The sequence below is a fragment of the Anneissia japonica genome, unplaced genomic scaffold (genome assembly GCF_011630105.1).
Source record: "Anneissia japonica isolate Jap-2015-1 unplaced genomic scaffold, ASM1163010v1 scaffold5280_len750649_cov202, whole genome shotgun sequence".
Taxonomy (NCBI): Eukaryota; Metazoa; Echinodermata; class Crinoidea; order Comatulida; family Comatulidae; genus Anneissia; species Anneissia japonica.
The window spans coordinates 114,970-142,001 of record NW_022703058.1 but is presented as its reverse complement, the minus strand read 5'-3'; the positions used below and the strand labels follow the sequence as shown (position 1 = coordinate 142,001).

The following is a 27,032-nucleotide window of genomic DNA, read 5'->3' as shown; positions in this document are numbered from 1 at the left end:
CAGACTGAAATGTAAGGGTAAAGGTAGGAGAATTACCTATAACTTGCAGCGTCATTGTGCTGAATTGCGTATGGGCGTGGTCTGTGACTACCCAAAGTGGTGCATATAGTAGCTTTTATTTGCACATCATTCCACGACAGCGGCTGAAATGAACCATAGCATCTGGGTAACCACGGACACATTGGGTTCTTTAAAGTGCACATGAGCCAGATTTGTACACTAGACCTTCATTTAAAAAGACTTGGTTCTATCAACCGAACCCGGGACGAGGAGAGGTTCGAACTAGCGCTGATGTTAAGGCTGCAGTTAGTGCCCACCCTGCCCACTTGACTCAAAACATAGTATAAAAGAAATTTAAGCTTAACTATCTTTTTTTTTTTAATATTTATTTAGAAAAATCTAAGTGAAGTGGATGTACTGAAAGAGCAATTAGAAGAGAAAGAAAATGAGATACAGCAGTTGAACCGTCAAATCTCAGACCTTCAGTTGTCATTGCAACAAATTGAACACACACGAGAGCATACTATTGCCAAATTAAAAGCAACCAATGAACAACAGGAGGTATTAATTTTATTTTTAATATTGAAAGGTTTTTACATGTGTACGTAAATTTATATTTTCAAAAAATTATAATAATTTACACTAGCTCAGTTGGCTAAACTGGTGGTAGCCACATTGTGTGTGTTGGTTCATGGAGGTCCTTACATAACCTTGGTCCCTGGTTGAATTCTGTTGACTGCCCTCATTGGCTTTCAGCTACATAGAGGGTTGGAATACAAGTATAATAGCGCACCGTCTTTTAGTAGAGACATTTAAGACTATGATCCTATGCACAATTCACTAACAAAAGGATCTTCAGATGTCTGTGTTTTACCCAGAAGAATGCCAAACAAGACTAAGTTATTGTGGGTTACATCTTAAACCAAGATTGGTCTATAAATTCCACCCCATTAAAACATTTTTTGTTCCAGAGGTTATTATTATTATAATGATTTAATAATGATTGTAAAAGAAATATTTTATTTTTTTATTTAATTAACATAATTAAACTCTATACAATTGCATGGTTATTTGTGCAAAAGTTGTTTAATGATTATTTAATTACATTTAAAGAAAGGAACTATAAATGTTATAATATTGTTAGATTTTAATATAAATATTATTATTTCTTGTGTTTCTCTCTATTATTTTAAACTTTTACTTAAATATTTCTCCTAATCTTTGCATTCTTAACAGTCAAATCACAAAGTAGGTTATTATTTTAGATCTTTGCTAGTAAAATATTTGTGCTGTGTACAAATATTAATTTAATAATTGATTGCTGTTGTTTGCAGTTCTTAATAATTTAAAATAAAACAACTTCATTATCAGTATAACAGGTCAGAGACATAAAATGCCATATAAATAATGATTAATATTTTTTGAAGGCTTGCATGGCTAGTAAACACTTATTAATTATTTAACTTATAGTAAGTCCTATTTTCTTCATTATGATAATTATGTTTATGTTGATGTATAACAATAAGGCCAAATAAAAAAAGTAGTTTCTCATTCTAATATTTTGTAAAAAAGAGAATGAAGATGGCAAATCCAAGATGGTCGATAGGAATAAGCTACTACGGTACTTCCTCACTTTTACCAAGTAGAAACATTGAAAATAAATAAAAAAAGCACTTGACATGATTCATACCATATGCCATGTAGTAGGACCACTAACAATATTTTGTTATATAGTATTATTTAAAGGTGTATATAATATTTAATTTTCTTAGAAAGTATGTGATACTGGTTGTGTTTTTTTTTTTAAATTGAAAATAATATTATGACGAAAAATATGAAAAGTAATAAATGGGCATGTCATCACTCTAAGATAGAATAATATTAATAATGAAATACAATAATTATAAGAAAAATTCTCAAGCACTTAACAAGGTATGTACAGCCTTAGAAACCTTAATATTTGCTTATTTAAAGCATACATTTGAATACATGTATAAACCAACCAATGATAACTTTGGATAGAGTGAGCCCTCTATCAGACAAAGTTGCAATATGTTGGCATGTATTGTTTGATGTGCAGTGATCTATTGATTGCTATGGTACAGATCTTTATAAGTTGTTGTGTTGATGTAGACAGTGATATTGATTAATTCCCTTTGTGAAGCTTCAGATTAACAATCTCTTAATCCATGCTTTATCTAATATTGATTGTGAATTGCCAAGTGATCAACTACTAAACATAGCCGTTACTACAATACCTCCATACTGTAGCTGCCAGAAGTACCTCATTCACAACCTCACATCTCATTGTTACCAAGGAGGAACATTGAAAATAAATAAAAGAAGCACTTGACATGATTCATACCATATGTATCCCCAACCACAAACAGTCTGTGGAGGAATTTAAATTTAAAAAATCAATAAATAAATAAAATTTGGTGAGGCAGAGAAAATGGGTGTGCGAGGAAATGAGAAACTAGTAATTATTTTTATTTGGCCTAATTCATCAAGCTTCTCTTTTTTTTAATGGAGGCGCCAAGTTTTCAGTAACTTAATGATTGATGAGGACAAAGAAAGTGGCAGCATCACTGCCATGTAGTAGGACCACTAACAATATTTTTTTATATAGTATTATTTAAAGGTGTATATAATATTTAATTTTCTTAGAAAGTATGTGATACTGGTTGTGTTTTTTTTTTAAATAGAAAATAATATTATGATGAAAAAATATGAAAAGTAATAAATGGGCATGTCATCATTCTAAGATAGAATAATATTAATAATGAAATACAATAATTATATGAAATTCTCAAGCACTTAACAAGGTATGTACAGCCTTAGAAACCTTAATATTTGCTTATTTAAAGCATACATTTGAATACATGTATAAACCAACCAATGATAACTTTGGATAGAGTGAGCCCTCTATCAGACAAAGTTGCAATATGTTGGCATGTATTGTTTTGATGTGCAGTGATCTATTGATTGCTATGGTACAGATCTTTATAAGTTGTTGTGTTGATGTAGACAGTGATATTGATTAATTTCCTTTGTGAAGCTTCAGATTAACAATCTCTTAATCCATGCTTTATCTAATATTGATTGTGAATTGCCAAGTGATCAACTACTAAACATAGCCGTTACTACAATACCTCCACACTGTACCTGCCAGAAGTACCTCATTCACAACCTCACATTTTTTTTTTCTTGATATGGAATAACATTTTCAAATGGCGGTAGATATTTTTACACATGTCAATATTCAACCTGGTAAGTTTTTAGTTTTTGACTGAATTTATGGTATTTTTTTGCAGCTGGCAATCAACAAACTAGAGAACAAATTGTCCGGATCACAAGTGGTGTTAGAAGACACACGCAGAGGTGATGACACATAATAATTTTTAAAAATAGAAAATAATCAAAATTATTATCATATATGAATGTGTTTATACTAAATGAATGTTCTTTGCCAACAGACAGTAATTACATATCTGGGTTTTTAGTGTGAAAATCCAAAATGATAATAATTATAATTTTATTATTTTGTAATAGATTTGCAGAAACAGCATGAACTTGAAATTGATAAACTTAACAAGGAACATGATGAGGAGGTTCAAAGAATTACACAGGAATATACAGACAAGATAGACCAAATGGAGGTTAGTAGCTAATCTAATTCAGATTAACATGAAAAACGCAACAAGATTAATTTTTATTTTTTAGCTAGTAATATAAGAAATTTTACAAAAGTCTCTTGGTCTTCAGTATTCAGGCTGTTGCAGAGAAATTTTCTTCTGAATATGCTTCTTAACTAACCTTTGATATTTCTTCCAGTATTGAATCTTGTAGTGTTACATATCATCTAATATTTTGAAGAAATGGTGAACAGTTACAGCTGTTTAAACTCTGTTTAATCTGAATGTAATGATGGTTTCTGATGTTATTGTTAAATGCATATTTATCCTAATTTGAAATTTAGAAAGACTACATTATATTTTCTTAAATGAAAATTTTATCACTCTTGTTATTATTCTGACATTTGTGTTAAAAAATAAAATATTTTAAATTATATGTTAGAAAGCTGTTAATCCGGGTATGTTTTTTATACTTCCCATATGTTGAGAAACCCCCAACCACCAATGTTACTACAACATGTTGTAAATAATGGGACTTGCTAAAGCGCAGTATGTCATATCATCAATTCTCAATAAAGAAAAAAGGTTTTAATAATTCACGTATGATTTCTATAATAAACAAAGTTTGTCTATTTCGTGAATAATTGTGGATGTTGAATTTTGACTTCACCAAGGAGGACAATGATTCCGAAAGCACCAAAGAGTCTTCTTCGTGTTCTTCCACCTCTTCATCATCTTCATCATCATCATCATCTTCTTCCTCCTCTTGGTCCCAGTCTTCTACTTCTGTGGTAAGGTTCTGCGGATCAGTGCATGGAACCAGTAGCATTATGTGCTTATATGTTATTGTCAATGCTTATAGTATTTTGTTTAGTAGTGAGAATGTGTAGATCATTTTTTTTAGTGGATTTCTCAATTTTTATAACATATAATGCAAGTAGCCTAAAGGCCAACTCAGACAGCGTCGTACGACGCAGCCCGACGCAACAACAAATCGCGTCTGTGTGATTTAAACGTAGACGCGACGTTTGCATCGGGGGCAGTCGCGTCGTAGAATATTAAACATGTTTAATATTTCTCACGACAGCTTAAGACTGTCCCCGACAATAAATTGGGTCGGGCTGCGTCGGCCGATGCTGTCTGAGTTGGCCTTTACTAGTCTTGTAGTATAATGTTTAGTATAAACGTGTAGCACTTTTTAGACTACTGATTATAGAAATGTTAATTTTGTGAATTAAAAATATCTTGATAATGAATTTCGGAAATAATATGAACTGATAAATGTGGGCTTAAAAATTAATCAAAATCTAATTCAATTCAATTAATCAATTTAGGAAATGAATATGCTGACACTGTACTAGGAATCCATGTTTTACCTGATTTGTTAAGAATTATTAAGGGATTTTCAATTTTTTTGGGAAAAATGAATTGTTACTTACAAACGTGTCTTAACCCCATGATTAATAAGTTATTAAGTTGCACATATCAATGTTATTGCATGCCAGCATTTGTTATTGAATTTATTGAACAGTAGAGTCTGGAATGTGTCACAAGAGTGCAGGAAATATCACTGGCAGGGTGGGGAGAAATATTGTCATGAGTAATCCTATTGTATCTTCCACTGTCTGATGTTTCCCAGTCTTAATATTTGTTTATTTGTTTTATTATTTTTAGATTTTCTATGCATCCTATATTTTATCAAAGTGTAAAGTTGAAATTAATAAAGTAACTATTATTTTATGCTTTCATTCAAAAGATGTGGAGAGCAATCTCAGGAAATGCGCAAATTTTATTATTTTGTTTTTAATGACAAGATTAACCTCAAACCTTAGCATTTTGAGTAGTGTTTTTTGTTGCTCACTGTTTTGTAGTATGTATAGTATATTGAAATCTATTCTTACTTTTTCCCCGGGAATTTATGAATTATCAATTAACCTATGTCATAGGAGTGAGAGTTAAAGTTATTACCCACTTTTTAATCAATCAGATGCCTGCTTCTATATATGTAGTATATAATATGTAATATTCTGTGGTGTTAGTAGATTGCATGTAGGTTGAGGTTTCCCATAAAAGTGACTCATCTAGTGGACTTCCCTAGCTGCCCAGCATGTGGCCATTTCCTCTGTAAAACATTTTATGCAAATGATACTTGCATCAGTTTAACTACTGTACACACTTGCTTATGTAACAAGCTGCAATGTTGTAACATAAATATGTCATATATCAGGTAATTATAAAATTTATCAGTGGTATTTTCAGGCTGCTACTAGTATGTCAAATGTAGGTTTACTGTCATATTTGCTTGTTCGGGTGCTCGCTGCTTTACCTATTCCATGTAAGGATTTTCTTGGAGCTCACCTGGCACCATGCCATTTTGATGCTGCATTATGTTTTCAAGGCTGAATAATATATGTTATTTTATCATGTTCATCTCCACTAAAATTTCTATATTTTCTCATCGAAAGTTGCTGGATCTTAAAATGTTAAGATGTACAGAAAAGAAAGGGGCTTGCCATGTCAAAACCAGTATCAGTGACCAAAACAAAAAAAATGACTTTGTATTATAATCATATTCTCCACATTTTAATCTTTAAAATGATAGGTCACTTGCTAAAATCGACTTAATATTGCCAAAGTTATGAGCAAAAGTATTACAGCCACAACTGCCACATCCTTATGTTAATTCCTCAGTTTAACATTTAGTGACAGTACGCTGTTTTGGGTCGGTAGGCCTCATATGATACAGCAAGTTTTAGAAAATATTTATTTTGAATCTATTTAACACTTGCAACGTTTATTTTATTTATGTTGAATAGGAGAGTGCTGTAAACAGAGTTCGAAACTGGGCTTCAGATTCAGAAGATGATCAAGAATCGCTAGGAATGAGTAGGCAGTCTACTAGCTTAAGTAAAAGACGTGGTTCCAGCAAACTAAATCAAGCGGTAATACTATACATATTTGTATACATTAAAATCAACATTCTCAACATTATCAGCAACATTGTAATTACGTCATCATCGTCATCACCACCATCATCATTAACACCATACAGTAATCATCATCACTTATTCCAAAACTGAATAATCATTATTACATTATCATCTTCATTATCGTTGTCATCATCATCGACATCCCTATAACATGTGACAAAGGAAGCCTCTACGTTGCTGTAGAAGGTCTCATATACAATAGTTCAAGGTATCTTTTATTGTCCATGAAAAATAACAAATTCATTTTTATTACAGTAGTTTAGATAGACTGTACCAGTCTGTGCAGCAAGTGAGTGATAGGCCATAGGACTTACATTTGCACAAGTCATTCTATTGAATACTCTGATCAATATTCCAGTCATCTATTCATCTTCAATAGGGATTAAGATATAGCATCACAAATGATGTCAATCTAGCCCAATGCTGGAATTATAAACGTTGATTTTGTCTTTGATTCTCAAGGACTGTTAGTCTCTACCATTTCAGAGCATTCTATTTTGTTCTGTTTTATGGCACAGTATTGTCTTTTCACAGACACAAACTTTTAGGATTTGTGTTGATAACAAAATGTTTGACCAATCAAATTCTTCTTTGTGGGTTGACGGCCGACTTCATATTTGAAATTGCATACTTTTTTAATTTAAGGTGTTTTTCTTGTGCTCTACTGAAGCATAAGATGATACGTAGTTGTATGCACCAAGTGTTCTTCAGTTGATTGTACAGGTATATTGCAAGTTTTTTCTTTATCTCAATATTTTTCTAGGACTCAAGTATTCAATCATCATCTATAAAGAAGGTAAGATACTGTATTTTATGACAATTTGGAAGAAAGTATTATATTATCTATATCATTATTATTAATTTAAAGGGAGCCCATCAATTTGAAAAGAAGGGAAGAAAAAGATATGCAATAAAGTATTAAGGAAAGGGATAACAACATTACAACTGAAAAGAAAGGAGGAAGAATTCCAAGTGAAAAAAGAGTAGAATCTAATAGTGAATTCAAGGTGAAAGGAAATGGGAAGAAATAAGATAAGATTATAGCTGAGAAGAAAAGAAATGTGGTAGATACATTCTATTTAAATTGAAGGGGAAATGGGATAATTTATTATTCAAATCGTATTCTGTTATTATTTATGCTATTAAATGATATTGATTTGCAGGTGGCTTTAAATTCATCAACGCCATCAACACCAAAAGAGGGCTCATCAAAATCATTATCTATAAAAGGTACTATTACTTGTCATTACCATGTTCTATATTAGTTGTTAGTATACTAATATTTCTATTAATAAATATTACTTTTAATAATTTATATTAATAAATATTACTTTTAATATTACTATTATTATAACTGTTATTGTCACTGTTATTGTTATCATAGATGTAATTGATGTCATTGTCATTTAGTGCATTGATATTTTTAATATTAAGAGACTTCGGGCAATTTGTTCTATGTGTTTGATGAAGTGCTTTTTAAAGCATGCAGTACACTTTTTTGAAGGAGGAATTGTCTTTCAGTGACCTGCCCAATTCACCACCGAGGTGGCACTTGAATGTAGTTGTAATGGGTTCCCAGGACCCAACCTAAATTTGTTATTACTCCAATTAAATTATGTTACTTAGTTTATTAATTCTATTCCAATGATCTTATAGAAATAATAGGTAACATTTAACAGCAATTTTGTTTGTTTTTGTTTAGATTTAGAAGGTAGTAAGTCCTCAACTCCAAAAAGGAGCATACGTACCAAGTCTAACTTGGAGCCAGTACATGAAGTACCATTTGAGGAGAAGTTTGCATTGGAAGATGAACAGAAGTGGGCTCAGGTGCCTCCTGAGCAGTTACCATCAGCATTTAAACACTACAGAGGAGAGGTAATGTATTTTAAAGACATTAGAGAACTTTTCATAATTCAACGATGGTAAGATCTAGACTACAAGGACGTCACACAAAGTCATCTGTTCGTCTGAGAACGTTAAGTTCTTGATATCGACTGAATTGGTTTGGCCCAAGTCTACATTGTATTTACGTATTCAGTTACAGTTACTCGCTTATCTATCCTGAAAATGTTGTGCCCCTCAGTTTGAAAAATTCTGAATCCACTATACTACCTTTCTAATCTTGTACTGAACTAACTTACAGAGTTTAATGGTAATCCGTGGGCTGTCAAATGAACTAAAATTAGTGAAAGATGATCATCACAACAGAGTCAAAGCGCTTAGGTCACAAATGATTGACAGGCAACAAAAATGGGATTCTGTAAGTACAAAACATAAACATAATTTTGATACTTTTTTTTATATAATTCTAATATCATAACGTTGTCTAATATCATAACTTTCAAATTCTATTCTCATGTGAGATTGTACAGTATGCTTTTCACCTTGTTGAAAGTTTATTGGATTGATTTGTGTCAAATCAACATGAATCTGGGCTTTGTCAATTGAGGCAGAGAGCTATCATACACATGAGGTTTTTCTTGGTTAAGAAATTTAGAGAAACTCTGAAATATATAAACATTGAATAGCTTATTTGAAAGGTTTGAATGATTTTGTAATTGCCAGTGAGACAGAATGAAACAATTTAGTTTCCTAGATCTTGAGACTTAACTTCTTAAATTGATTACCAGGCAATTTAATGCTCTGTGCAAAAGAATGTAGGAACACCATTATTCTTCCCCTGAAGACGGTTAGATTATACTCTAAAACGTTTGGGGCATTACAATCCAAACGGTTCTTCTCAGAACCAAGATACCATCAATTTAGAGTTGTAGCATATACCACATGGTGTAATGAAAACTTATTATATATTAATTTAATTTGTCATGCAAACCTTCAAGACTTTATTTAGATGTCTGTTAATTGAAGTGGAATTTTTTATTATTATTATTGTTGTTGTGTTTTCATCAGTGTTGTTGTTATAATTGATTTAATTTTCAGTAGAAAAGTAAAATATAAATAAATAAATATAGAAAGTCATTCTTGTATTGGACTTTTATATTTCGGGTATATTTTATCATGTTAATTCTTCTTTTGATCAAGATTTCATTTCAAAACATGTTTTTTTAAAGGAACGACAAGTACTGACTGTACAGGTGGAGCAAGCTCAAAGACTTCAACATGAGGCAGAGAAAGAAGCCGATGGGGCTATGGCTCAATTAGAAGACATTATTAACGAGCAGGCAAAGCTTGTAAGTAACAAGTATTCACTTTTTTTATGCCTTGTTCAGCAAATTTTATTTTTTAAAGGGCTTTAAAGAAGGGCAGAAAAATATATTTATAATTTTTTCTGTTATAGCAAAATAGCTCTATCTTAAGTATCTAATCAGAAATATATAAAAATAATAATAAAGAAGAAGGTATTATTTTTTTTCTTAAAAAATTTAAAACATAATTTTATATTTATTAAACTAATAGGGAGTAGGCAAAAGCTTTACAATAGTCTCACCTAATGTAACTTGGTTTTATTTAGTAAAATCAAAGGATTTATTTTAGGATCTGTTTCTTAATTTTTTCTAATGGTTTCAAATTTATATAATTTTTTGCTGATTGAAAGATAATATAATATAATGTTATTTATTTCTTATATAAAATAATTTCTTATTAAAAATCCAATCCTGATTAAAAATTTCTTTAGTAGTAAAAGATAATATTATTAAATTGAAGGCAAACTATAGCTATTTTTATTTCTATTAGGTTGAACATGCTGAGAAAGCAGAAGCAGGGGAAGTGACAATGTCTGTCAAAGTTCCACCTACATCAACAATGGTTCAGACAGATGATAATTACATTGCAGATGCAGACCATAAGGTAGGTTATGTCTTTGCAGATGAAAACATGATTGATACTTTTCTGTATAATCTAACGTGATGTGGGCATCATATTATGTTTTCTCATCCGCTTTTTTCATGGGTTGGTATATATGTTCAGAGGGCGCCCCCCCACTCGTGCAATTAAGTGTACTGCGGGCAAGATAACACAAAAAACATACATCTGCTATTTGTACGTTATCGTCTAAGTTTATCTTCCCCGAATTACCAGCCATTAAGTCTGTGGTTGTACTCTATTACAAAGAAGTAATAAATGCTAGAATGTTACCCGGATGTTGACGAGTATAGTTGGCAATAGTGCCCTCAACAACACCCTGTGGGACGAGTATACTCGTCGCTGGCGGCCAACGTGTTAAATTGATTACCAGGCAATTAATATTCTGTGCAAAAGAATCTAGAAACAGAATAATTTTTCCCATATTATGAAAATATTCAGCCACATTTACACATTTAATTATTTTTTAAATGTTTAAGCCATGAAATACTCACATCTAGGGTTAAAACATAGTCTGGACAACTTCTCCGCCTCTCAACAGTGTAAGCTGGGGTAGCAAATTGTATAACAAATTATTGGTCTGTGATATTTTCAAATACAAGAGAAATAGAATGAAGCAAGAGAAACCTGAAACATCCGGTACTAGTTGAAAGGTGCTGTACATAAACAGACACTGTCAATGAAATATCATGGTTGATTGCACTTGTGTGAAAACAAAACACCAACAGTAACAACTGAGTAATTCAGATTTAGTATGATCTAATGAATTTATTCTTTGGCATTTCTTGCTTATTTACAGGTTGCCATTAGCAACAATGTATCAGGTGATAATGAATCAATTCCTCAATTGAATTCCAGGGAATTGACTGCAGTTGAATCCATTCCAGTAAGTTAAAGTTCACATTTTTTGTCATCAATACAATTTTTCTTTAACTCTCTAAACTATAATTGCCTTGTGTATGTTATCTATCTTGTAAACATTTATTTTCCTAATTCATTTCTCATTTATACTAGAAAACCTGTTCAGTACTAAATGAGGCATTGCTCCTACAGGGCCAAGTTATATTTCTTTAACTCTTTTGAAGTCTTACAAGTGAAGCTGTTTGAAAAAAATATCCTGTTTTTGAACAGGATTTCAACTAAAGATCCTGTTAGGTAGATGGCAAACATCTTAACCACCATGCTACAACTCAACAACTGGGGCCTACTTTCAGGATTTGATAAAATTACCTTCCAATATTCAGTGAATATTCTAGATTACTACCATAATATTGTGGTCATGGTCTACTAAGTCTCAGGGCCAACCAACATATTATTCTTTAACTCTATGTTCAAACATTTATTTAAAATTCTGTGTTAAAATTCTCTATATTTTTTTTAAGCTATGATGATTATTATTGTGTACCTATTTTTCACAATAGTCAAATCCTTTCACATGTGTAAGTATTGTAGGGGTGAGTCCAGATAATCAGGGATGCATCCAGGAGCCAATTTTTGCATCCAGGGGTCACAAGCGCATCCAGGGATCTGCATTATTTTTAAGTCAGGCACAATACGATTTTTCTCTCCAACCCAACAGACCATTTGATCAGACTTTGTCTGATGACTTATAAAAAAAAAATGTCTGTTCCAGTGTATGTCTGTTCCAGTGTATGTCTGTTGGGAGATGGACAATGATTTACTTCAACGAAATCTGACAAAACGTTGAGTACTTGGTCTATCAGACAAAAATCTGAAAATAGTTTATGGCATCCCTGTTGGTTTAAAAAAAAAATGTTTTCATCACTTTATTATTCTCTTGTTTGTCACTTTATAGCATCATCATCCTCTATTCAGCCTTCTCACAAGTGATTTAGATATATCAGATTTCCTTCTTGAGAAATTATCCAAGGAATATGTTGAAGTTGAAACTCAAACTGAAAGTCATTATCTCAATGATGCTGAAAGAGACTCTGAGCAGTTTGATACAATTTCTGAAATAGGCAGTGAGGCAATCAGCCCTCATTTGTCAGTACCGATATCACACAGCCACAATCAACAGACTGCTGTATTGTGGGTAAGAGATGTGCCTGCAACAATCGCTGCTAGTAATAATTTCAGCATGCACAAAGCAATGAATTTGCCAGTGTTGTTTAACTCGTGGTTGCAGATAACAGGACTGTTTCAGCTTAATCGTTGATTAAAGAGAAAAATGTGGAAAGACTGACACTTTCTTAGTGCTATGAAGCATGTATAATATTTGAAGAAAGCCTATTTTATTTCTGGGTTTTGTTTATCTAATACTACTAACTCAATCAATTTAACAAATGGTTTTGCTATGCATTTAAATTTGCATCATTAATATTATATTATAATTAAAGTTGCATTTTTCAGGTATAAATCCTTATTTTTATACAATTAACAGTGCATGTCATACTGCACACTTAGAAAGATAATCTGTCTGTGATAAAATCTGGAAAACTCTCAAACATTGTTCTGAACACCCCACAAAGAAATAGAACTGTTGTCTCAGGCCAACACAAAGATCTTTACTACAAAGATCCTGTTTGATTACCAGCCATTTTAAGGGCCTATGTAATTTGCCTGGAAAATATCAATTTATATTTTCAATTTACAACTAAAACGTATGGAATATACAAAGTAACTAATCACAATATAAAATTTTATTTTATTGCCACAACCTAGACAGTAATATTTTATTGTCTATGTTGTTAATGGACATGAGAATATAAGTTGCACTTAAAATTCTCTGGCATTGTGTTGTCGCCTATGCCTACTAAACATCCCTGCCAAGCAAGTATGACTGCCAAGTATACGCCCGCTATCAAATATTCCTGCCAAGAATATGCCTGCCAAGTATAAGCCTGATATTATTATGCCTGCTAAGTCTCACCCATACTATCAGTTTCTCATGTTTACTGACCAACATTATTATTATTGATGCTAGCCATCGTTAAGAAAGATAAATGACCATCAGAAAGACAGCACGTTTACTGCTGTCACACTAATGATTGTCACCGATCTTAAAAAGCACTGTCCAGACTATCAAATTTTATTTGACAAAAACATGTGACATGCCTAAATATGGTCATGATGACATCACATCATATGACCATATATAGGCACAACATGACTATATACAGGCATACAACAGTTTTTTGTCAAAGAAAATTTGATAGTGTGGAGCTTTAGAAACAAGAGGGAATCATCAAATGTGACTCAAGCTCACAAACGGGCTGTAAACTCGTCCTTAGGCCAAAATGAGATTTTGTTATAATGGTATAGAACATATCATTTACTTTAAAATGACAGTTAAATGAACTCAATCGGGTGTCTGGAAGCAAGGTTATTACCGTTTGAATAATTGTCATCTTATCAACTTTCTTAAATCAAGCTTTGAGAAAAATGCCTTTATTTTCGGAAGGTTTCTATTCACTTTTCATTAGCTCCCATCTGAAAATGGCTAAATTTCACCTCTTACAATTGGAATTTTAAACTCAAACTTCAGGAATAGTAAGATTAATAGTTATACTTTATTTATTACACAAAAACCCAATTCACACAAAATTCCCATTCTACGCCTTATTCTGGGTATTGAGGCTTGTTTCTCTATACAGTGCAGTGCGAGTTTACAGCCTGTTTGTGAGCTTGGGTCACAAATATGTTAGGTATAGGGCTCTACGCAGACAACTCACTGCTAGTACGATGTAGCAATAACTTCTGCCTTCTATTTTGGACACAGATGCAAGCATACAGTATCTTGTTCATGTGTTGTAACATGAATTTGTATACCTCCACGCTGCATCAAGGTTTCAAAATGTTGTGCCATTTTTTAGTCTGTTTCCAGACTGTGATGTTTTATCGACTTTTTGTTTCTTAGACCATTTCCTTTGTTGTAGCCCCTAGAGGGATAAGACCATTTCCTTTGTTTTAGCCCCTAGCTGAACTTTGTCTAATATAATGCCATATGAAATGAAAGTTGCCAAGATCTATATTAGGAATCAATCCCATCACATTAGAAATAATAACATACAGTTCGTATTCTCCTGATAATGATTGAAGCAACTCAAATAAGACTCAAATATAAAAACAACAGTTTTTTTCAGAACTATCTATAAGGAAATCTACAAGCATTTATTATTATGGTTAATTATTAAAACAAAGCAAACTGATTGGCTTATTGTGTTGTATACAAATAAAAAAAATGGACGTAAGGGTATTGTTTGAAGTCTTCTAGTCAGACATAGTATTAGGGGATATAACCTGCTTAAAGGCAATCGGGGCTCACTGTAAATTCTCATTGGAGTAACACTAACTGGCTGTTGGAAGTTGTAACAAAATAACATCCCTCTGCCCTTCATATTTTAATCATGTACTGCTAACTGCATTGCTTTCAGGTGATTATAACATAATTCTGCTATTTTGGGCTGCAACCAAGTAATAAGCTATAAAACACTTTTTGTGAAAGCTATAGCAGCACACATTTTATTATAAGATGATGTATTACAAATAAATATTTGTGTCAGGAGAAATAATAAATACAAATATTGATTTGTATTATTTGTGTCAGGAGAAATAATACAAATCAATATTTGCCCAACCTGATGTGTTATATATATAATAAATTGCCATTGGAATAGCATTGCAGTACCCGCTGCTACTTGGGAATGTGATTCATCACTAGCCACCAAGCGCAAAATTGATTGTCGATTGGTTAAAACACCAGGCTAGTTATCTGGATGTCATGGGTTCGATTCCCACCCGAATCACTTGCAAGATTATATTTCGCAAGTATTTGGGAATGTATGTAATTCAGTACTATAATATGTCAGGTAGGGCAAATATTGATTCGTATAATAAATGTATTATATTGGTTTCATTGACAATAGCACATTTTCGCTATCATATTATATATATATATATATCTTTTGGTTTTGGTTTTTGTCTAGATGCTTGCAGCCACTAATCTCAGAATTCTAATGTGAGAAAGTGTGTTCCGGAAGATACATGGTGTTGGTGTATATGTTTGCTGGGTTGGAATGAGAGTGTGTGCTTGTATGTATATGTGTTCAAGTCCTGTTCAAGACATAATATTTGTACCTTGTACCAACTTAATGTGCTTGAACCAATTTTCTGCATTTATAATTTTGGAAAGACTTAAGTCTACTAAGTATTGAATAAATTATATTAGAGATGAAATCTTTTAATGAAAGTTAAATTCTTGTCCAGGTTTGCTAACTTTGATTATTTCATAAGTGTGTACTAAAAATATGAAAATAAATTGGATATTTAACAATCTGATTATTTCAATTCCAATTTTATATAGGTTTCTAATTTAGCCACGGGCAATGCTTCTGAATTCGGGAGTGAACGTCCATTTTCTGCTGCCAGCCAAAGATCAATGTATGAAAAATACAAATCTGAGATGGAGCAACGTAAAGCAGAGATAGTAGAGCGTAGATCCAAGGCCACTTCCATGCATGGCTCTTTACTAAGTACTAAAAATAGTCGGCCAACAACTTCCACAACGACCCTTAGCAATGCAGGTGTTCCATTCTCAGTTAATGGAGAGGAAGGTTTGTTCTTTGACTTTTATCTTATTTTGACCTTTGTATCCAAATTTGTTCAAGGATCAATATTTTCTGCTTCAAATATTTATAAAGAATGGAAATGTATTTTGGATTTCTACATTTAAATTGCATATGAAACTACGAAAGTAATACAGTAGTGCATCGGGAATGGACGATACCATAGATGAAGCTCACCATGAATGGGCGTGCACTGCAAATTGGCGCATACCACGAATAGTGCATACCAGTAATGGTGCATACCACAAATGGTGAATGAAACTAATTTTGAGAATTATAAATGGTTCACTAGTGCAAATGAAGTATATACCATGACTGGGCAAATAGTCCCATACCACTACTATAGCTCACCATGAATGGTGCATACCATGAGTGATATTTTTAAATTTTATTTCTTTGTCTTTGCTTATTACAAACAATACCTTACCTTCTCTGCATTCACTTGCTCTATAAGGAGTAGATAACGATATGGTAGGAAGAGTTCAAGGTGAAAACCTGGCCCTAGTGCCTCAAGTAAGAGGGACTGCCCCTGCACCAGATGATAAGAGTGGGGTACCCTTACCTTATTTTGGTGACACTACAACTCAGGATGCTGTGAGAACTAAGGTTCTCTTAAGTATGCAGAATGCCTATTCTTTGATGAGTGGTAGGTGATCGCCAACAACTTGACAGCAATAACATTACTAACCGCTTTTGAAGTGAAGTTGTTTTGGCGTTTGACGCTAATCGATTTTGATACAGCTTAAACAGCATGGACAGTTGCAGGTCCTAGATATCTTTCCCAGGGTACATAAACTGAGATGGTTACTTCATTGTCAAACAAAATAGAAAGTCTTTTTTTTTTCAGATTTGGAAGTTACCATCTAATATGTCGTCCAGACCCTCTGGACCAGAAAGGATTTAAGGGGATTCAGCTGAACTGTTTCTCCCCTCTCCTGCCCCTCCAACCAACCCTTAAGTTTTAAAATACCAGTATAAGAAAAAAATGGGACAAGAATGATAATGAAAATGCATTTAAGTTTGAGAGTGCAATGTCCAGCCATCTAGAGGTTATAGACATAAAATCCTCTATTTCAAATTCCTGGATTACTATACCATTAACTACCATTCATCATCTGAGAATCTAGAATTTATTGAAATCAGATGTCTTTAACATAAAGTTTTTGGAAGCATGTAGTGCAGTGTTTGGACAAATGGTCATGGTGTAAAGTGAGACCTACAGTATGCTCATCATATTGCATGTTTCATTTATCATATTTAATTAACATTTGTGCTTCTTCACCGAAGAGTATAAATGGGTACCAGGTAGGAGCTAAATGATTTTGAGTGAAATTATTGCTGAATTGTGCAATACTAGGAATACTCCTTAGGAGATGTTGTTTAAATTGATTTGACAATCAATTTTCCAAATTGATTTCATATATTTCTTTCTTCAACAATAATATTTAAATATGTTATGATCAAAATTTGCATATCGTGATAACCAACCACACTGTCATTTAACAAAATAAAAAGATTGATCAAGGTGTTGTTAGACCTTCAGTTCAACCCACATAATTTTTACAAATTACGAAAAACATTTGAAATATAACCATACTTATAATAAAAAAGAAAATGCTTCTTTCTGCTAAATAATTAGGTAGCCTTGGCTTCAAATATGCTGTGTATTTTCCAACCAAAAATAGCCAGAATAATATACTGTTTATATTAAACATTATATACCTTATACATAGATTCTAGTCATCTGCTTGGTTAAAAAGCGGGTAATAACTTCAGCCATTGTAGGTTTCCCAGGCAAAAATAGGTAGTATCACATATAGTACATGATAGTACTTTTTTGCCCTGTCGCAATGTAATCTCTGGGCCCCACCCCACTTATAACATTGCTGTGTCATTTATGACGTGCACGGATGGTAAAGGGGACAGGACTTCTATGACGCTGAGAGAGATTGTCCCTTTGAAAGTAAGCCAAGGCCTATTTGGTGGGTTCTCTTTTCATTGTTTTTTTAGACCTCGTAGAATCTATGTATGATGTATATAAATCAAATATTGACTGCTTTAGATTCAGGGAATGGTAAAATATATAGTCCCTTGGTGATGTGGAGACCGTAGACTACCTTCCTCGGGGCAGTAGATTTCACCAATCACCTCATCAGCAGTCAATATTTGTATATTATCTATGATGATGACTGTTGCAGTTCTCTTTTATTATTGCTAGTAACTTATAAACAGATTTTATTCCCTTGTAGGTGAATTAACCAAAGTGGACATGGCAACATCTCCTTATGCATTTTCTACCAGTAGTAAACACTCAAAGTAAGCTTTTCTAATCATGATTTTTTTATGAAACAGAAGATGCAAGAATGAGAATGGTGGTCGTTGTGGTGGTGATGGTGATGATGATTATAGTGAATATGATAAAAGTAACATAGAGGTTCCCTACTGAATATACCAGTTTTAGGTTAATGTTTACATAAAGGGCTTAAAGACATTTTCGCTGAACTAAAGTCATTGTTAATGAGGTATATAGTCATAGTATGTTAGGATTATTTCTTAACTGTAATTTTGTTTCTTCAGGTTATCGTCTGCAGCAAAAGAAAATCCTATAATATCTCACTACCTGAAAACCTATGATTTTATCAATGAATTCAAAGAAACCTTGACACAGTTGTTTGCAGACAAAGGTTAGTTTCAATTATATTGTAAGTATATGTACAATATTCAAATTAAAAAATGTATGGTGAGCAAAACGGGACACAACCAATTTATTAGTTTATGCATGGAAGGCAAAATTTCATAATACTTGTGGCATTAATATTGTTGGTTTTTATTTCTATTAATAGAGATTATGTCTGCATCAGAGCAGTTGTCAGATTTAAAAATGATTTCGTTTTCTGAAGAGAAAAGCATTCAGAATCAGATCCAAGAAATGACGTCATACAGTCATCAGTGTAAGTTGACAGTTGATGTTGTGAATTGCAACCTCTATTATTATTTTCTGTTGTTGTTCTGTTGCTCTTTAGGTTGCTTTAAAGCCCCATTCCCGGCAAAATTTCAGTTTTTAAGAAAAATCTAATTTTTGTATTAATTTTGTATAAATATAATACGTAATTGCTAGTTTAACTGAATTTAGACATTCCTAAGAATTAAAAAAATGTAAAATAAGACAAATTTGATTTTTTGTGTTCCACACAAAAAATAAATGCGGATGAATTTTTCATGTTTGATTTTGCGATAGGTCGTGAGAAGAAATATCGTAGGCGCCGAAAACATTAGCCTATATAACGCTGCTAGGCTAGGCCTAGCCTTACCTCGATTTAGGTTCTGTACTCACACATAAAAAGGCCCGACATGATATTTTCCGTTGCTAGTATTGACACTTGTGAAATATAATATTTCATAGGAATTATTTCAAATTTGTTAAAAAACTGATTCTGACTGCGATTTTGACACTTAAACAAACATATCTCAGCCTAGCCGAACGACCGCATTTTGCGAGATGCGAAGTACAAAAACTAATCTCTTTAGAGAGGGCGCACTTTATTAACTGTATAAAGTATACATAAAAGCGAGAGTATTCCAGTGGATGCGATCTACAACCTCTGAATTTGCCTAGTAACGATGAATTCGTTGAGAAAATGGTAATATTTTATGAGAAATAGGCTGTATTTCTCTTCTTTTTTTTTTCTTTTGCGTAAAACTAAAATTAGTGCCAATATTTTTCCATGATTTATAATAATTGGAGTAATGCAAATGCATATTTTCTAAAAAAAGTCAGTTTTTAGTGAAATTTTGCCGGGAATGGGGCTTTAAGCTTGTCACTCACTGCGATGTACGATGGTTGTACGTCCGCAGGCTGACAAATCCAATTCCACTTCCTATGAGCTTTAGACAATATGACACTGTCTGCTGATTGTAGGTGACAGCCTGAATAGATTGTTATTAAAAATGATCTGTTGCGCGCGCGTCATGGCATTGCGTTCTTCATGGAATCATGTCGGCCGATGACCATGGAGTCGCGTTGGCCAATGACTATCGTGCATAGTGAGTGACCGACTTTACTCTGTGTACTGGCAAATCCACCACCAAGGATGGTGCTGCACTTCAGCTTTTGCAGTTTCTTTATCCTCAGTTGGACAGCACATTGTTATAACTAAAATTAATTATTTTATTTTTAGTTTACTTTAAAAGCATAATTTTAGTTTTTCTTAGTGTCTGTTGATTGCTTTTCCATTTTCTGAGCCTAACATTCTTGCATATGCGCAGGGATAAACACTTTCTAGGCCATGTTTCTGCAGCACTTTTTACCCGATAAATTATTGGAAAGCAGCCATTTTGTTATTTTTTGCTTCCGAAACAGGGCCCAAATTTTCCGAAAAATTTTGGATGAGAATCAGATAATTTATTGGAAAAAGCTCTGAATGCAAAAATAAATAACCTTTGACCGATGTCAAATCACAGTAATGCAAAGAATTCTTTTGGGTAGTTAGTTTGTAAGGCAGCTAGTAGTGCCTAAGGGCTTAGGTCTAATTTCAAACACTTCATAAAAAGTGAGTAAACTGCTCGTGCCTGTTAAATATATTTAAAAAGCTGGAAACTGCTGCACTCTTCCTCGAAGGTGCCTGGCTGGACCTAGGTCTATCCCTACCTTTTCGTTTATTGCACTGCAAAGCACACCAAACAAAGCTAGCATTCTTTTTCGTCTTCTCAATCCCTATACTGTATAGGTTTTATACACCTATATAATAGGTCTATAATAGACCATATAAGGCTTGCCATTCCAAAAACCAACATTAGTGACCAAAAAACGAAAATTGACATTAACATATTCTTATTCTCCACAATATAATCTTTAAAATGATGGGTCGTTTACTAGAATCAAATTAGTGTTGCCAAAGTTATGAGTAAAAGTATTACAGCTTCGCTGTACTAAAGTATACAATACTGTCACATTCTTATGTTAATTACTCAGTTTAACAATTAGTGAGAGAGCGCTGGTTTTTGGAATGGCGAGCATTGTATGTTTCCAAACAAATGCATCAATCGCTTTGTCAAAGTATAGCAAGCAAACTTATGTATGTTGTTGCTACAAAATCCCACCAATGACAGTTATCACCTAAAACATTACATTAATAATTAAGGTACACCACATACATACTATCAATATTTAAAATTCTGTTGTGATTATAAATATTTAAACATGGGTTTGGAAAAAATTGGGTAACTACAGAACAAATACCTATTTAATAAGGGAGCACATGCAGAAGGGTTAAAATAGACAAGAAATGTACAAGATTTAGTAAATATTGAGGGATATTGCTTGTTAAATATGTTAAATGTATTACAAATTTTTTTTCTTCAGTTTTGAAAGAAGCAGCTTACATCATTAACACTGTATTCCACTCAGGCTATGTAAGTAATCATTTCAGCTTACGATAAAGAATATTATCTTAGTCTATGCCAGTATCCTTTATGGAACTTTCCTCAAAAATAATGCATGCATGCGACCCAGATGCATGTAATGAATTTACATTATGCAATTATCCTGTTTAAAAAAAAGCATTTAAACATAAAATTTTGAACATTAAAATTTTAAACTTTTTTATTCTTTTTTGACTCTGGTTTTATCACAGGAGCCTGCTGTATCTTCTCTTTTGTCAAGAGGTGACACTCGTAAGTCAATTTTACTAAAGTCAAAATCGGCTAGCATGGATACTGAAAAAAGTTCAATAAACATGGAGAGAGAACCCAGCATGGTAACCACCGGAGGCGACGACCAATTCCAGCAGTTATTGCTTATGAATGAACAATTGTAAGTTTTAAAATAAACTCCCATCAATTGCTTCCATCTAATCGCTTCTCAAACATCTATTGTTTTTTCTTGTGTTACTGTTGATATATATTGTTTGTTTTTTTCTTTATATGTCTCTTGCATCTCTACTCTATTATGCACTTGTCTACAATCATCTTTACCATTTCATTAATAAAACATTGAAGATGTGCAACTGCTAGCAGAACTTTTACTTATTTTCTTGTAGGAAGAAAGATAATCAACAACAGAAAGAAGAGTATGAAGAGAAACTTAAGTGAGTATTGATACTCTTGGATATTTGTAGTAGGGATGTAGCTTGGTGGTTTAGATGCTTACCTTCCACTCCCAGAGTTCTGGGTTCAAATTCTGTGATATCACATGATTTTTTTCTCGCATGTAAATAACATCTTCACTACCTAAGTCTCAAAATGAAACTTGGTTTATAAAGCATCTTATTATTTCGATTATTTCAATTTTGTTTAAGAGGGCCCTGAATATCGGCTAATCTATAATATGATTTTAGTGACAGAATAATCAATATCTGTAAAGATATTTGGATATTTGAAATGGGCTGTTGTATGACACAGACATACATACTTGTCTCACAATTAATATAAACAATTTTTGTAATATTCCTTTTATGCTATGTTAATTAACTGTCCTAACACACCAGCCTGTGCTGGTGAGTCATCAGTAATGGGAGTCCTTTTGAAACAAAAAGTTCACATTATATTTTCTTACAGTCAATAACAATTATACATCTTAAGCATAAACTTACTATGATGATTCCAAAGTATTAGCTGATGAACCCCATAATGTCCCAAGCAATGAAAACAATTAATAATACAGAATATATGTAATTAATTTTTTTCTTTTGTGCAAAATAATTTTCAGTCATAATACCGTTGTGATGATGGAAATGCAAGACATGATTCAGGACTTGCAACGTGAACTTGCTGCCTTGAATGCCTCGTCAAAAGCAATGTCCTCAAGAGCATCCATGTACGAGGTTGATCAAACTATCATTTTCTCACGACTCGACTTTGAAAGGAATCAGAAGTCTCTCAAAAGGGCCGTTAAGAGTGACAGGGTGAGTTGCCTTTGTTAAGTAATAGTCTGTTCAAATTATCAAATTTTCTTTGACACAGAACTGATGTATACCCATATATAGTCATGATGTGCCTATATATGGTCCTAAATGTGATGTCCTTATGACCATATTTAGGCATGTCACATGCCAAATAAAATTTTGGGCAGGGCTTTAAACAGTCGGATGTAGGCTATACTATTGGATGTCTGTCAGTCCACAGATGATATTTGATCAGACAAACAATGTTTGATCAGATTTTGTATGCTAAAATTGAGCATTTTCTGAATTCCAAAGACATGAAGAGCCTTATAATTTGTTTCTTTCAGATTTTTTCGAGCACACAATATTTAGCTGTTGTTGTACTTGTAGTTATTGTTATTACATAACAAATGTAAATGTTATCAGATGCTTTAGCTATTTTTGTATTTATTTTTTACAGATAACACCTGAAAAATACAATGAAGTAGTGCATACAATGGATGAATATGTCAAGATCCCAAAACAGAGATTGGCTCATCTGGTCAAGAAGTACACCCACCATACCAACATGAAAGCTATTGAAGGTGATTGCATCTTGGTGGGAGTCACTATGGGGGTACTAAACTATGAAGATTCCAGGGTCTCTAGTTTATTTCCATCTTTACTTTTCTTATGTTTACCTATAATGCAAATTAATTTTGTGCACTGACTTTTGGAAGAGGCGTTTAATTGTAGGCCCTATAAGTTTTGCATGTGCATAATGTAAAACTCTATTCTTAGGCACACACTAGTATTACTGCCGACGGTTGTTGCCACAATATCATTGAGAAAACAACACAATGAAGCTCATTTTCTAATGACCACCCACTTAAATATCGACCATCAATAAACACATAGCTCACACAGAGCAAGGGTGATATGTATAACCATCTTTAAGCCCTGTCTGGCCTATCAAATTTGACAAAAATTGTGAAATGACTAAATATGGTCATGATAACATCACATCATGACCATATATAGGCACAGTTTTTTGTCAAAGAAAATTTGATAGTGTGGTCATAGCTTAAGAAAAAAGGTGTGGGTAGTTTCTGGTGTACGTGCTTTAGTATGTTGAACGTGGCAGTATATTAAAGAAAAAACAAAAATGCATATCTTTTGTTCTTGTGTTGGCAATTGTATAATTGCTTATTTGATATTATTGTTTTTATCAATCATTTATGATTATTCCTAATCATTTGTATTTATTATTCTCTGCAGAAAATGTTCGCAAGAGTGGACAGCTTGATGATGAGGTGTTCCGTCTCTTAGAGAGAATGGAAGCTCTGCAAAGCAAAGTAAGGTTCACTTAAGATATGTAGTGTTGTCATTGAATGGTCTCTTAGTCTGCCCAATTTTCTAAGTTGAAAGCACACTCCATTCATTCCACCAGCCATTTAATCATGCCAAAGTTAGGACGCAAGCTAGTTGTCTATGATTCTTTGTGTTGTCTGTTAACTAGAAACATTGGTTTATAAATACCAGACAGAAAAATGTCTGTATTTCAGACTTGCTTATCATCATTTATTCTTCTATAATAGATTGATAAATATATAAATGGTTTTAATAATCAATTGCTATGCTTATTACTCAATGTTTGTGCAATATTCCAAAAGAACGAATATCTTAATGTGCACATCATGGATATTTTTGTGTTGGCAGAGAGCTCAGCGTTGGGGTGAAGACATGGATAAGATGGCAGAACAAAGGCTTATGCTTGCCAACCTGCTAATGGAAACATTGAGTTTGATAGAAGAAGAATCTGGAATATTTATGATCAAACCTATACTCTCTTGGAAAGGAAGGTATGCAGATTCTGTTATTTCATATAAAGAAAAAAAAATATATCATCTATTATCATCACCATGACCTTATAATATGTATCACATCTATTTTTTGTAACTAAGATAATGGCTTTCCAATCCTAGTGTCTTGGGTTCAAATCTTGTGAAACACCAGAACTTATTTTCTCAACACAATGTGTTTCCAAGGCCTCTTAATACAATTTTGACTATAGACATTACATAGGTTTATCCACTAATTGGCGAGTATGCTTGCTGTTGGATGTGAAAAAAGAAACAAAATAAATCACTTCCAATCACTCTTTCTTTTCTTAACAGATATTTTGCCAGCCAAACTAAATTGAGAAAATATCCCCAAAAAATAAAATTGCTCTTTCAGTTATTTAATTGGCTCATTGTGACAGCGACGTTACTTTGACATCAGTGGGTGAGACCACTTGAATGTCACCATCTCTTACATAGATTCTGATTTTATTTTATTTTTATTTTTATTATTATGTTGTTGTGTGCCTTGGTTGTTAACATTAGGTGCTATATACTGTAAATGTTTATTATTATTATTATTAATTAGACACATAAAAATTATCAGTTTACTACAATGGTTTTACTATAAAAAATAAATTTACAGTATATAATATGTCATTTTAAGAACATGTTTGAAGATGTTAAAAGATTATTATCATGAGTAAAATACGATTTACTTTTTCATGGCATTATTTATATCAATATATCAGATTACAGAATGTTAAAGTAATTTCTGGCTGGAAAAGCGAACAAAATTATTTATGGCATTTTGCAGATAGTAAATTTATTGAACTCATTTTGCTCAACTTTAACATCATTCATAATACAGAGGCTGGGTTCCATCATATCCACGAAGGCCAACCAGTAGGAGCAATCAAGAAAGGTCGTCTGTAAACAGGACTATCACCCCTGCAAGGAACAGCACTCCGTTTAATGTTGCCCCCGCGCCAACACCAGCATCCTTCCACACTCTCATGAAGTCAGCCCGACCGCATTCACAGGTAAGACCAAACCCCAGTTTTTAGTACAAATGAGCTATTCAGCCATTAGATCAGGGGTTCTCAACTGGTGGCCCCGGGCCATCTCCGGCCAGCGGGTGCACGTTTTGTGGCCCACTGGCAAGAACAAGTTGAAAATAATATTTTCTGTTAAGCTTGGGCCTAAATATCTATCACAAAAACAAGCGATTTAATCAAATTGGAAGAAAGAAAAGCAAACAGCAAAGAAAAGAAATAATAACACACCAACTTTCAGCCTCTTGCACAGTCGCTTGCTTGATGTTTCAGGACTAGCTGGTCTAGTGCGATAGCATGGCAGCGCTCTGCTGCCGGTAGTGCGTAGTTCTATATATACTACAAAGGTAACTTTCTTAGGTCAAAATGCCCTGTATGAGCTTATATTTTCAAAAAATTCCTAATTTTGGAAAGGGGGACTTCCCCTCCCAAACCCTCCCCAAACCTCACAAATTCACTATCCTGGTGCTAAAAGTTTACTCTCTGAGTTACTTCAATATACTACAATGTTACCATAAGAAATGATGCTACAATTTAGTTGGCAGACTAACCTTGGTTACACAATCTAGACCCACATTGATAGTTGACTGCAGACCTAGAGCATAGGTGGACAAAACGAAGCCCAATGGCAAATTTGTTGCAGGCCTGTGTGTGGCCTGCCTATCTTTGGCTGAAAGAATCCCTAGTTTTTTTTGTTTTTTTTCGGATCAGTGCCGATCATCAATAGAAAGTAATATTAAAACTGGGCATAAAGATGTATGAAGATTTTTGCAAGCACACTGGAAACAATATGGTATATGTGTGGCCCTAGGTGTTACATCAAAAATTCATTTTGGCCGTCTGACCCAAATTTATACCTACACCTGGCCTAGAGCCAGACAAAATCTATAAATATTTTCTCAACTAAAAAAATATTTCTTAAATCTCATGTTACGTGTGTACAGTACCTACAATATTTCTCAAATTAAAGAATAAATTTTAACATATTGGTGTTTCTGGTTACAGGCAAGTGAAATGGACAACAGATTGCAAGGTGATTTTGGTGTACCTGAAAGCAACAAAAATGTATCAGTGAAGGGTGAAACAGTTTCGCTGGTGGGCGACAGCGTTCAACCAATGTGGGCCATGTCATCATCTGTACCAAGGCCAGTTGGAGATTCAAGTAGCAACTTGTCTTTAATACACACGCCAAAGATACTGGAACTTGACGTCAATAGATTGTTGATTGGTCAAAACAC

At 33.2% G+C, this 27,032-nt stretch overlaps 1 protein-coding gene across 3 annotated transcripts in view; it reads left to right on the top strand.

The window, feature by feature from the left end:
- Positions 1-27,032, top strand: part of LOC117104268 (golgin subfamily A member 4-like) — a 35,008-nt gene that overhangs the window by 2,545 nt on the left and 5,431 nt on the right. The window contains exons 5-29 of one of the 3 annotated variants that reach the window (XM_033245008.1): positions 394-561; positions 1,237-1,248; positions 3,315-3,381; positions 3,553-3,659; positions 6,452-6,577; positions 7,389-7,421; positions 7,789-7,855; positions 8,328-8,500; positions 8,769-8,885; positions 9,697-9,816; positions 10,322-10,435; positions 11,250-11,336; positions 15,777-16,026; positions 18,288-18,354; positions 18,616-18,722; positions 18,882-18,989; positions 21,401-21,450; positions 21,672-21,850; positions 22,077-22,124; positions 22,745-22,940; positions 23,380-23,503; positions 24,177-24,253; positions 24,618-24,760; positions 25,611-25,782; positions 26,800-27,032. In XM_033245008.1, coding sequence (XP_033100899.1) covers positions 394-561; positions 1,237-1,248; positions 3,315-3,381; positions 3,553-3,659; positions 6,452-6,577; positions 7,389-7,421; positions 7,789-7,855; positions 8,328-8,500; positions 8,769-8,885; positions 9,697-9,816; positions 10,322-10,435; positions 11,250-11,336; positions 15,777-16,026; positions 18,288-18,354; positions 18,616-18,722; positions 18,882-18,989; positions 21,401-21,450; positions 21,672-21,850; positions 22,077-22,124; positions 22,745-22,940; positions 23,380-23,503; positions 24,177-24,253; positions 24,618-24,760; positions 25,611-25,782; positions 26,800-27,032 — 2,945 coding nt within the window. Of the gene's footprint in view, positions 1-393; positions 562-1,236; positions 1,249-3,121; positions 3,271-3,314; positions 3,382-3,552; positions 3,660-6,451; positions 6,578-7,388; positions 7,422-7,788; positions 7,856-8,327; positions 8,501-8,768; positions 8,886-9,696; positions 9,817-10,321; positions 10,436-11,249; positions 11,337-15,776; positions 16,027-18,287; positions 18,355-18,615; positions 18,723-18,881; positions 18,990-21,400; positions 21,451-21,671; positions 21,851-22,076; positions 22,125-22,744; positions 22,941-23,379; positions 23,504-24,176; positions 24,254-24,617; positions 24,761-25,610; positions 25,783-26,799 lie in introns of those variants that run through there. The other 2 variants (XM_033245009.1, XM_033245010.1) reach the window with 2 other exon arrangements.